At 42.2% G+C, this 11,984-nt stretch overlaps 1 protein-coding gene across 1 annotated transcript; it reads left to right on the forward strand.

Annotated features, from left to right (window-relative positions):
• Nucleotides 1–533: 533 nt before the first annotated feature.
• Nucleotides 534–9,944, forward strand: SMIM36 (small integral membrane protein 36). The gene is made up of 2 exons (XM_086686913.1): nt 534–1,097; nt 8,547–9,944. Exon 1 carries the CDS (start codon nt 661–663, stop codon nt 940–942), a length of 282 nt encoding a protein of 93 aa, XP_086543039.1. The 5' UTR covers nt 534–660; the 3' UTR covers nt 943–1,097; nt 8,547–9,944.
• The last annotated feature ends 2,040 nt before the right edge of the window (nt 9,945–11,984 follow it).

An 11,984-nucleotide genomic window follows, 5' to 3' on the forward strand; every position in this document is an offset into this window, starting at 1 on the left:
TTTGTTTAATGTCTGTCTCCCCTGCTAAATCCTTCTCTTACTGTCACGTACAGTGCCTGGAACACAAGAGGTGCTCACAAAGTGTTTTTGAATGAATGAATGAAAACCAACAAGTGAAGAAAGGGTGAAAATGTCAGGTGCTGAGTGTGCCCCTCTTCTAAGAAACATGTCCATTCCAAGACCCAGTGACCTGCTCACCCACATCACTCCCTGTATGGATACTTGGCATGTAAGCCTCCGTACATAGAGTGTGACCGTGCTACACAATTTTTCCAGGACAATTCCATTTGTTAACAGTGTGTTATTATTAACAACACTTACTTTGGCTCACCACACCACCTGTTTAGATAAGGAATTATATAGGCTCTGTGCGTATATACCACACTTTAATAATACTTGAACCGTCTCTTTCTCTCTCTATAGAGGTGAATTGACAAGAGACAGCTTCTGTGTTTTGGTGGCCGTGGTATTAGCAGCAAGAGCTTAAGTTATTAAACCGAGCAGCTTTAATCTGTGAGGTCTCCCAGAGCAGTGGGGATTATTGTATGTTTACCCCAGAGCCAGCACTGCTATTCCAATGAGCTAGAGTTTGCTCCCTGAAATGCCCACACTGGCCCCCTTGCCTTTCTCTAGACCCACTTCCTAACCGTGAAAGATGTGATGGAGTTTTACTTGGAGATCGACCCTGTCACCTTGAACCTGATCATCTTAGTAGCAAGCTACGTCATCTTGCTCTTGGTATTCCTCATCTCCTGCGTGCTGTATGACTGCCGAGGCAAGGACCCCAGTAAGGAGTACGCTCCTGAGACCACTCTTGATGCCCAGCCCTCCATCCACTTGGTGGTGATGCAGCAGAGCACGTCAGGGGACCTCTGGGCAAGGAGGCCCAGCCTTCATTTTGGGGATCCTGTTCCATTAGGGAAGAAAAGCACAATGGTGTGAGGTCAGCCAAGGGCTACTGGGGAGAGAGCACTAGACATTCTGGACAAACTGTTCTCCACGTGGCTGCACTGGTCTTGCTGGGCTATGTAAGTGGGAGTTCTGCCTTACCTTCTACGTTCTTGTCACCCTCTTTGTGGATGAAGCAAACATTTAAGGTAAGAAGACTGAAGTGGCCTTTGGTCAAGTTCTACGGATGCAAAAATCTCATTAATACTCTTGTATAGTGATGTTGGTTGTTGGTCCCTTCCTGGTGATGCCCTTGCCATTTCTAGGAGAGATTGACATTTGATAGGAAACTCCTTCTTCCCTCCTAGGTTCTTTGGCTGGTCTAATAACTACATTGACGTAAAACAGATGAATAGGAGAAAAACAACTTTAATGTTTACCCTTGGGGCCCTATAAAAAATATGAGACTCAAAGAAGTGACCAGGGTGGGCAGATTTTATGTCCTTTAGACCAAAAAAAAACCTGTGAAGAATTGACAAAGCAAAAGCAAAGAAGTTTGGAGAAGTTTGGGTTTGGGATAGTAAATTAGTGAAGATGTAACAAGATTTGTTGATATAGCTTTCTTGGACCCAAATTCCCTATTTCTGGTGACAAGAATGTATTGTGGCACCTTCGCCTTGGGACATTTATATCCTGCTTTCAAGGAGACAGAGGAGCATCAGAGCATCCTTCTTGTACTAGCTCTTTTTCAAGTAACTTTTTTTCAAAATAATCAATATGCCCAAATGTCGTATTTTGGGGCAACCTCTTCCACTCCCCCTCAAAAGGTTTAAAACACAGAGTGCAATAGTGTGTGTCTGTGTGTCTGTGTGTGTGCGTGTGTGTGTCTGAGTGATGAGGAAAAAGCCTAGCTCAAATCTATCCTATACTCAGCAGATTACCTCTTTACAAGGTAACCATTGAAGTTGTCCAGACTTAATATTATTATTCTTTGTATACATACCAGCTCCTCCCATTCTATTTCCCTGTGTGAGTCATGGGGGGCGCAGTCATCTTAGATCATAGTGGCTAACTGACAAAGCTTGGAGCCTGGGTTCAAACCCTATCTCCTCCACTCACTAGGTGTGTGACCAAAGCCACCTCCTTGTGCCCCAAGGCTCATGGTAAGACCTCCAGGCCGTCTGGGTATTTAAATAAGTTATTTCACTGAAAGCAATTGAGACAGTTCTTGGCACATAAGGTTAGCTTATTATTCATGATTATTAAAATTTTTAATTATTAATATATAATGATACTCCCTTTCATACTTCTCATCGAGATGCTTAATCTCCAGTCCTGTTCCAGTACAAAGTTACTGAAGACTCACCACAAAATGTTGAGGTTCCATCGTGTTTTAGTCCCCTCGCCCCCCGAGCACCACTCTCTCCCTTTCTTTGTTACTGTTAACTAATAGACTTGTTTCCCTGCTCACTCATCTATTTCCATAATTTTGAATTACTCCTTCCAGTGTATGTTTTTATTAGTCCTCCCCTTCCCCGAGCTCAAAGTAACTTGCATATCCACTTAGCGATTTATTAAACCCCTTCTTCCAATCTGGCTGTGTGTAGAAACACAAAGAAACGAGTGTGTCGTGACTGCTCCCTCTCATCTTTGCTGCCTGATAGAGAAAGGAGGAGTCAGGCATGGCTTAGCCCATGAAGGACAAGGAAGCTTGTAGATGCTCTGACGGTCTACACAGCGTGCAGGAGTCCCTAGAGACAGAAGTGCCTACCACACAGAAGGAGCTCAGGAAACATTTAAATAATGTTGAATGGCCAACCTCATCTTCGACTCAGGCATCAAAGATAAGATTATTTGCCTTGAAAAATAAGCAGCTATTTTTCTGGAAGGACCAGCAGACGTTGGGGGCTTGAAGGGTAAGCCAGGAAATGTCATTTTAGATAGAAGGAATAGCATGAACACAGCTTGGAAGCACAAATCATAGGGTTCACTGACTACGAAAGCCTGAGGGCTTCCAAAACTGTTAAGAAAAAATGAGAAATTAAATTTCGATTTATCCCAGAGAAAACTGAAGAGGAGGGACTGACCCATCCTGCTCTGCCGATTTCAGCGATGGGCGTTGTTTTGCCTTGGGATTGTTAAGTAGCCATACGAAAAATAAAGATAATCCAAGTTATTTTGTTTTCAGATTTTTAAATATTTATTTCGAATTCTGTTTCACATTTTTATCAGAAAAATTATATTTTCTCTTAAACATGTGATTTTAAAATTATATTGAAAATCCTGCAGAGAGTTTTTTTTTTTCTTTTATGGTCGAGAAGTCATCTCCACCTTAATAATGAACATATAAAATGAATAGGAAAAGACAGCAAATTCCTAAGCAGCTTCTAAGAACCTGCCCTCTACCGTAGCATGAGCTTCACATGGGCTAACCTTCTCATTCCTTGTCCCTGTCATGGGAATATATAGATCAGTGGACACAAGAAAAATGTATCCATGGAGAAAAAAAAAGTCAGTAGACCATAAAAAAAAGTCATAATAATAGTTAATTTAGTTTTTTGAGAAAGAGAAATACCAAATGTTAAATTCTTCTTATTTTTTTTTTTTTTGGTTAAAATTTTTCTAATGTTTATTTATTTTTGTGAGAGAAACACACACAGGTGTGAGCAGGGGAGGGACAGAGAGAGAGGGAGACACAGAATCCAAAGCAGGCTCCAGGCTCTGAGCTGTCAGCACAGAGCCCAAAGTGTGGCTTGAACCCACAAATGGCGAGATCATGACCTGAGCTGAAGTCAGCGCTCAACCAACTGAGCCACCCAGCTGCCCCAAATTCTTATTTTAGAGTTAAGAATATGCAGTAAACATTCACTTGACTTTTTTTTTTAATGGAAATATTTTCATGTATGTTTCAATTCCATATTGGAGTCAGTTGAAGAGGAAAGATTAACATGGAGGGTAGAAAAATAAATTCCAAGGAGCAGAAGAAGAACAACAACAACAACAACAAACCGCCAAATAATAGTAATAATAATAACAACAACAACAACAACAACAGATAAGGGGAACAGAAATAAAGTCAGGGGAGAGAGACAAAAGAAGGAAACTAAAAAGACTCTAAGGTGAACATCGGAATATAAGGTATTAAGCTTTTCTTCCAAGCTTCTGGTTCATTTGATTTGTGGCTCATTCAATTTGTGTTCTTCAGGAAGGAACCAGCTTCTCAGCATTTAAAACAATCTTTTCTGTCTAGAATGTACGCTTAGAATCTTAGGAGAGCTACAAAAGCCTTTCAGCATTTTGCTAATGAGGAAAGCAGCCCGGAAGGAAGACCGTTGTCCCCAAGAGGACTTGGCTTTAGAGCCAGGACTAAGATCCTGTTATTCCCTTGTCCCTTCTACCACCCTGCCTCCCCCCCACCTCACCCCACCCCCTCCCTCCCCACACAGGGCTCTTTCTACAGCACCATCTCCTGCCTGCTTGTATTGTAAAACTTCATAACTTATTTCTTATCTTTTAAATAAAGCTTTATTTCCCAGTGGAATGGTTTATTGCACAGCTGTGAAGCTGTAACTAATGTTTTCAAACCCGGTGGAATGGATTGCCGGCTAGAACCAAGAAGTCCCTTTAACAGTCAAATACGGCATTATTTTTGTTTCCTGATGGGATCAGGACTTCCTTAGTCCACCTCTTTTCAATACATTATTCTTCCATCACGCACAATTTGTATAAAAGCAAACGTAACATTGTGGCCTGATTTGGACAAGAGCTGTGGGAAGGTCACAAGCAAAATGCTTCTGCCCAAAGATAAGGGAGGGCGGGAACAGAGATGTATCACGGATCTGTTACATGCCAAACGCTTTGTATTCGTATCTCATTTTATCCTCACTCTCCCCTGGGAGATGGACACAATGAAAACTGGTTAAAGATAAGGAACCGGAGCCCCAGGGAAGCTGTAAAGTTCAGGCAAGGCCACACAGCGAGTACACATGGGAAACAGGATTTGAACTCAGTTCTAAACCTGTGGTTTTCTGCTACCTGTTTTTTCCCAGCTGTTCCAGAAGAGTAGCCAGCCAGCGTTTGCTCCACATCACCTCTCCCACACGCTAGAACTGTGTACCCAAGAAGTTGCTGCATAAACGTCTGGTAAATAATCTAATAGCCTTTCAGATTTTCTCCTCTGAATAAGATAACCAAAGTTTCCATCAGAGGAAAAACAGTTATTATAATTTGGCCAAACATTATCTCCTGGTGTTTTAGAAGTCACCAAGATGGAGTGGTCTAAGATGGGCTTTGTAACAGAAATGTCAACCTCAAGGCCCATCTGTCACTACATGCTGTTGAGCAACTTTCGGGCATCACTTAGCTTCCTAAGCCTTTTTTCTCACCTTAAAAATGGGTATAATGCTAATGTCGGCAAGGCTTAGAATAATATACATAAAGTACCTGGTGTAGGTAGGATTTCAACAAAATGAAGGCCATCTTTATTATACGAGAAGATATGGTGAAAATAAGTAGGGGAACTCATCACTTGAAGGCCAGATAGCAAGAGCAGGTCCAGGCTCATTTATGAGAGCACTGAAAAGAAGGAGTGCGAGGTTGAGACTTGTCACATGAAGTAGAAATTTGGACATAAGGGAAAGTGATGGGCTGAATTGTGTCCCCCTTTCCAAAATTCATATATTGAAGTCTTTACCCCAGTAGTCCGGAATGCAATCTTATTTTGAAATAGGATCATTACTTGTGTAATTAGTGAATACAAGGTCCTACTGGTGTAGGGTGGACCCTTAATCCAATATAACTGGTGTCCTTATTTAAAAAAGGGAAGTCTGGACACTAACATGCACACAAGGAAAACACCGTGTGAAGATTAGAGTCATGTGACCACTTGCTGAGAAACCACCAGAGGATACAGAGGCGAGCCTGGAACAGATCCTTCCCTAGTGCCTTGGGGGAGCACAGCCTTGCTGACACCTTGATGTGAGACTTCCAGCCTCCAGACTGTGAGACAATATGCTTCTGTTGTTTAAGCCACTCAGTTTGTGGTACTTTGTTAAGACAGCCCTTGCAGAATCATACCGTGTCTAAAGGGAATGCTTAGTACAGGTGATAGGATGCTTAACATTTCAAGGCCCTATAGGATAAGTGACATAATTCTTTTGGATGTGACAGCAGCACGTTGAGTTAGGGCCTTGGGCAGAAGCTAAAAGTCCAAGCTTTGTCAGAGTTACCTAGGAAATCGACCCTGTACAAGCAGAGTAACCATTTGTTGTGTTTTTAAGGAGGGTAGACTACAAGGGGGAGAATGTCTTTAGGAAGAAAATGTGCTTGTGGTTTTGCTAGATAAAGTGTGAAGGATACTTGTTAAGAGTGAGGAACTCTCAGTTCTATAAAGAGGAGCAAGGAACAAGTCAACAAAGAAAAGATGTTATGGAGTCCAAGTGCAAATCTACTGGGTTGAAGCAAAACAAGATCAGAACTAGCCCTAAAGAATCCCAATCCTTTCAGACAATAGTATCCATAGGTTATATGTCTACAGTGTCCCATAGATCCTTTAGAAGCCACTTAGTGAGTGCTGGCTCAATTATTTAAGATTAAGTGACAATTTGTAGGGGGCAGAACAATTCTTACTTTAGAGACGAAGGAGTCTCGTGTCACTTTGTATAAACCTTTCAAATAACAGAATGGGATGAACAGAACCCAGGGATTCTGGCTCAGTCCTGAGCTTGCCCTGTAATTCCATAGCTACCCAGAATCTATGCAGGGTAAGGGAGTGATTCAGCAAGCTGGATGCAGAAAGTCCACGCTTTTGTGAACATCTCTCACTATCTTTAACTTCTGGGGAAGCACAGGATAACACAGTCCTCTTGATTAGGGCAAAAGTCCCCAAGAACTAGAGGGTAAAGTCCAGTACAGCTCAAGGGAATCAAGGACAGCCTTTTTTCTCATTACTTCATCCTCCCTGAGAACACCAGTGGCTGAAATATAGAAACTAGGAGCGTGTTTATTATCTACCTTATTGTAACAGTTCATTTGGACTTTAACCTTCTTGGGCTGTCAGTGTTTCAGATAAGGGCTTTGTGACACCAGGATTGAGAAAGATCTCAGCTATTTCACATCTTCCCGAGATAATGGGAAGTTGTTTGCACATATTTATTTTTTGGTTCGAGGTTTGTCTCTACTCAGAAACGCCAGCCCCGTGTTGGGATCTGCTGGCTCTCTGTTTGGCACAACTCAGCCTGGTGGCCTTATCTGCAATCTCAAGCTGACAGAGGTGGGAGGCTCAGGAAATACTAGAAAGATGAAGACTTGTTTGGAAGGATGAAGGGGACGAAGGGAGAGAAAAGCGTGCTGCCCCAAGGGAGAGCTGAAAATTGCGCAAGAGTGGCTCAAAGAAATGTGGCAGTGGAATTTGGAATCTGAACTGTTTGTCAGAATTGATGAAGACATTCTCACCATGGCAATTTATCAGTGAAAAGCAACTTGCCATTAGGGGCAGGAGGAAAGCCAATATTATCATAAAACTTTGGTGAAAAACGTGTGTGACAGTCCTCATACACATGCTCGGGAGGAAAAGGAGATCTAGACGAGGAAACAATGGTTTTGTCAACATCAACAAGACTGAATTTGACAACTCTTACCATCAAAAAAGTTTCCCTATATCTCACCTACGTCTCTTCTGTTCTTACCCTTTACACTCCTTTTCTCTCATTTACCTCTGTTGGGTTTGATAAAGAAGCACTGTTTATACAGTGACTTATACCACTGTGTCTCCTGAAAGAATGCAATCAGATCAGATCACAAGGTATACTGAGTAAACAGCTGGCTCACGGATGGGGTCATAGCATCTTGGCGAGCTGTGCCAAAAATCATTTGTTACTAAAAGTAAACTGCCTAAGTTTATGCACGATTCACCTATTTTTAGATGGGGGGTGAATCGAAGGTTATCCCAATCATAATGCCATCCTCACTTCTGGGCACTCCAATGTCATTGCTTCAGAGTTACAATTCGTGTGGAAGCAACTGCATATCCTTACTGACCACTTCTCTATTTGGCAAGTATTTGTAAAGCACCTACTTTGTGCGGGTCTCCTGCCAGGGCCAGGAGGATACCTCATGTACATGACCCGTCCTCGTGAACCTTGCCAAGTGGAAGGAAAAGCTACTACGTACCATGTATATGATGTCAGAACCTACTACAACCCTAAGAGGTACCGTTGTTTTCCCAATTTTATATATTTTGGCAGCTAACACTCTAAAGCCCATTCTCCAAACCAGTGGCCTCCAAACTATCGAGCATGTATTCCTTTCAGTAAAGATGATTTCAGCACTCACCTGTGTGCATGTGTATACATGTACATACATTTAAGTTATTTATGTTTAAATACATATAGATTTATGCATTATATATACACGTATATGTACATTATATGGATCTTCCTGTACACCTCACCTTGGAGTCTCTCCACCACTTTACCACATGGCCTCCTGATTTTGTCTGTGTATAAATGGAATAATCTACCTCCGTTCTCCCCCCCCCCACCCCACCTAACATTAGGTTTTGTTCTGGATGAGTGGGAATGGGAACCCTATCTAACAACTTAATCTAGAAAATGTATCTTTAAAATTTTTTTTAATGTTTATTTTTTTTTTTGAGACAGAGACAGAGCGTGAACAGGGGAGGGGCAGAGAGAGAGAGAGAGAGAGAGACACAGAATCTGAAGCAGGCTCCAGGCTCTGAGCTGCCAGCACAGAGCCCGACACGGGGCTCGAACCCACGAACCGTGAGATCATGACCTGAGCTGAAGTCGGATGCTTAACCGACTGAGCCACCCAGGCACCCCATAGAAAATGTATTTTTTTTAATAAAGAGCAATCATTTTCAAGCTTAAACTGCATCTTTGTATTGCTAAAGATGTTTTGGCAGAATTCCTTGATGAGTTTTTTTATATGCAAAGGTGAATTTGACTGGCTCTGTAAATTCTACTCATCTGCTTTGAATTCTCTTTCCTGGGAGGGATCTTAAGTCCCTCCAACAAAAGAATGAGTGACTTAGATATGTTTCAGCACCTATAAAGGACTGCATACATCAGTAAACCTCTGTCCTTCGGTGATGACTTTGTTGGAAAAAGAAAGGAGACTTTTTACTTCAGCTGTAGAATAGGAATTACACTCCTGTGGAAGCAAAGTGCCCCAGACACAGGAGGGAGGCCCGTGGGCTGCTCCGATGTCCCAAGCAGGGAGGGCTGGGAATGCAACGGATAGTCTTCTAATGAATGGAGCCACGGAGGTGAGGCCAGGGCCGTCACTAGCTGTCTCCGCAGGCACTGTGAAAAGGAGGGCTGAGAAGCTGGATCCACGGAGATGAGACCTTCCAGCCCCACCCCATCACCCGAACTTCCTCGTCTGCTGTGGAGACCTTTCTCGAAAGTGGATGCAGCTTCCTCCTTGACTGGACACTGCCCTTGCCTCCTCTGGGAGCTGGGTTCTCATCCATATTTCCACTTCTGAGGGACAGCCCGGGGGCTACTAATTGTAACCCAGTCATTAGCTTCCTGGGAGGCATTGGGCCTCATTGGCCCATCTGGGAAAAGAAAGCACCAGAGTTAATGAACAACCTTCAAAGGTCCTTCCAGCTCTGGGAGTTTTGACCCTGCATTTGTCCTTTTTCCTGACCTTTCCTCTCTTCCCACACTCACCTTTTAGAATGAAGCCGCTAGGGACAGGAGGATTTGTTCTGAAAACCGCCTCCAGTTGGGACATTGTTGTTGATCAGGGAGCTGCAAAGGGAAACTTAACAGACAGTTGAGTCCTTTTCTTTCACAGTATGCATGCACATACCCCGTTTTCTAACATGGTTTCCATCCGACATTTCAACTAACTGTCCCCACGTTGGTGCTTCTTCAAGTCAAAGTCTGTTTTGCACTCTTTGGAAGGAGCATAAACCATGACAAATGGCCTCCGTTTAGGCATATGGTGATGCATTGATTTCCTAGTTTGCTGGGATGTATTAGCAAACTTATTGTCCCCAAATGTAAAAATAATGAACTTACCACTGTGCGTGGAACATTGACAATGTGAAACAGATGAGATTTATTGAAGCCTCAGAGACAATCCTTAATTTTTAGTAGAACATTGCCTTTTGTTTTCATCCTGAGTGAATTTCAATGGCCTTCCCCCTAAAACCTTGTTTTAAGACAGTCATGGTGGTTAGGAATTAAAAAGTTGTTCTTTTTTTTTTTTCTTTTTTTCCTTATGTGAGTGTATTAGTTAGAGTTTATATTTGGCTATGATTAACAAAGACACAAGGCACAGTGGCTAAAATGTGATTGGAACTTTGTTCTCGCTCTTGTATCCTGAAGTTGAAAGGGAAAAGGCTCAGCCTCATACAGTGGCTCCAAGATGCCTTCAATGTCCCTGGTACCTTTATTCCTGTTCCACTGGCTTTGCTTCATGATTTCCATCCTTGATGTTTCCTTCTCATTGCAAGATGGCTACCACAGCTCCAAATCTTACGTCTAAGTTCCAGGCAGGGAGAGGAATAGAGGTGAGGGCAAATGGGCACATGCCAGTCAGCAGAGAGACCTACTCAACCATTTTTACTTAAATTTCATTGGCTAGAACTTCATCAAATATCTGCTTCTATCTGCACGGAAACCTGTAAGATGCATATTTTTTCGGGGTGCATTGACATTGCCCAAGTCAGGCCCAAGTCATTGCCAAGTTCATTAGAAAGGAAGATGGAGAGAATGAATTTGGGGTAGGCTACGTACTAGTGGGGTTATTTGCCCTTCTAAAATGAATAGATGTTTGTTAAGGTAAACCTGAAAACTATGGAAAAGGAAAGGAACGAGATGATGATGATGTCAACTACCCAAAATGATCTCCTGTAGCATTTGGTGTACCTGTATGCTTGTTTTTTAATTAGCAATTATAATTATTTTTCTGATGTATTTTTTTCTGATTATAGAAGACATGCCTATTCAACAGGGAAACTTTGAGCAAAGTATAGAGAAGAAGATAGAAATCATCCACAATCCCATTATCCAGAGATAATAACTATACTATTTTGCTGCTTTTTCTGCCATTTTCACGTATATATTACATATTAATTATCACAGCATATGTATACTTTGATATCTTTTTTCATCTTCTAAGTAAAAAAAGTGAATTTACATATGACCCTAGCTAATGTATCTCTGCACCCTTGTAACGGAGCATTCCCAAATGTGGTTGCAGAGTTATTTGGAAAGTGCCTTAAGTAGGAGAGAATGAATAGCATACACTGATTTTCTTCTGACCTGTTTCTGGGAGACCATCATCACTCTGATTCTCAGACTATACTTTATGGTCTTCTTTCTGTATTTTTCCACCTTAAAAGGTGGCAAGTGCACATGCCAAGAGTTAAAATGGCCCTTAGGGGAATGTGGACTATTGCCCATTCTTACCACATGGCTCACAGAGGTGATTTTTGCTCCTGTTTGTAAATTCATAGGATCTCCAAGCTACATAGGACCTTCATGGCTCGTCAGTCCAAACCTCTAATGCAACAGTAAAGAGATGCAGAAAAGGAAAAATGCCCTGCTCGGGGTCACAGCTGGTGTGGTCAGTACCCAAGTGTCTTCCTGGTAATCTTCCACTCTACTTGAGATGTTTTGGATGATGAACTAGTTGGTAAACTTCAAAGGTATTATGACTCCCACAAAACTACACAACCAACCTCAGTCAGTTGCTAAAGGCATCACGTGAAACCTAAGGATTTATAACTTGCTTAAGGTGGCATTTCTCAGGTTGGCAATTCCACATAATGTACCCAGATATTCAGAGAAAATGCCCACAGAAAACTGTTTCACTCACTATGAGCTCATTTCTTACTAAGTGCCGTAGAGTTGTAGTATAGACTTACAAGACTTGCAGCCAGGTTGGGGAGATGAGAGGGAAGGGTGAACCGATATGGCACATTCATACAATGGAATGCCATGTGGCCGTAAAAGGGGATGAGGTAAATCTGCGTGAACTGCCATGGAAAGATAACCATGATGTGTTGTTAGCAGAAAAATGCTGCTCACTGGGGAGTTTGAGGTATATGTTGTAAGATC

This window comes from Puma concolor, chromosome E1, assembly GCF_028749965.1.
Source record: "Puma concolor isolate L17-30 chromosome E1, mPumCon1.1.hap2, whole genome shotgun sequence".
NCBI classification, from domain to species: Eukaryota; Metazoa; Chordata; class Mammalia; order Carnivora; family Felidae; genus Puma; species Puma concolor.

Excerpts from the sequence above, each read along its gene's own strand:
- SMIM36 (XM_086686913.1), top strand. The coding sequence starts at position 661 with ATGGAGTTTTACTTGGAGATCGACCCTGTCACCTTGAACCTGATCATC.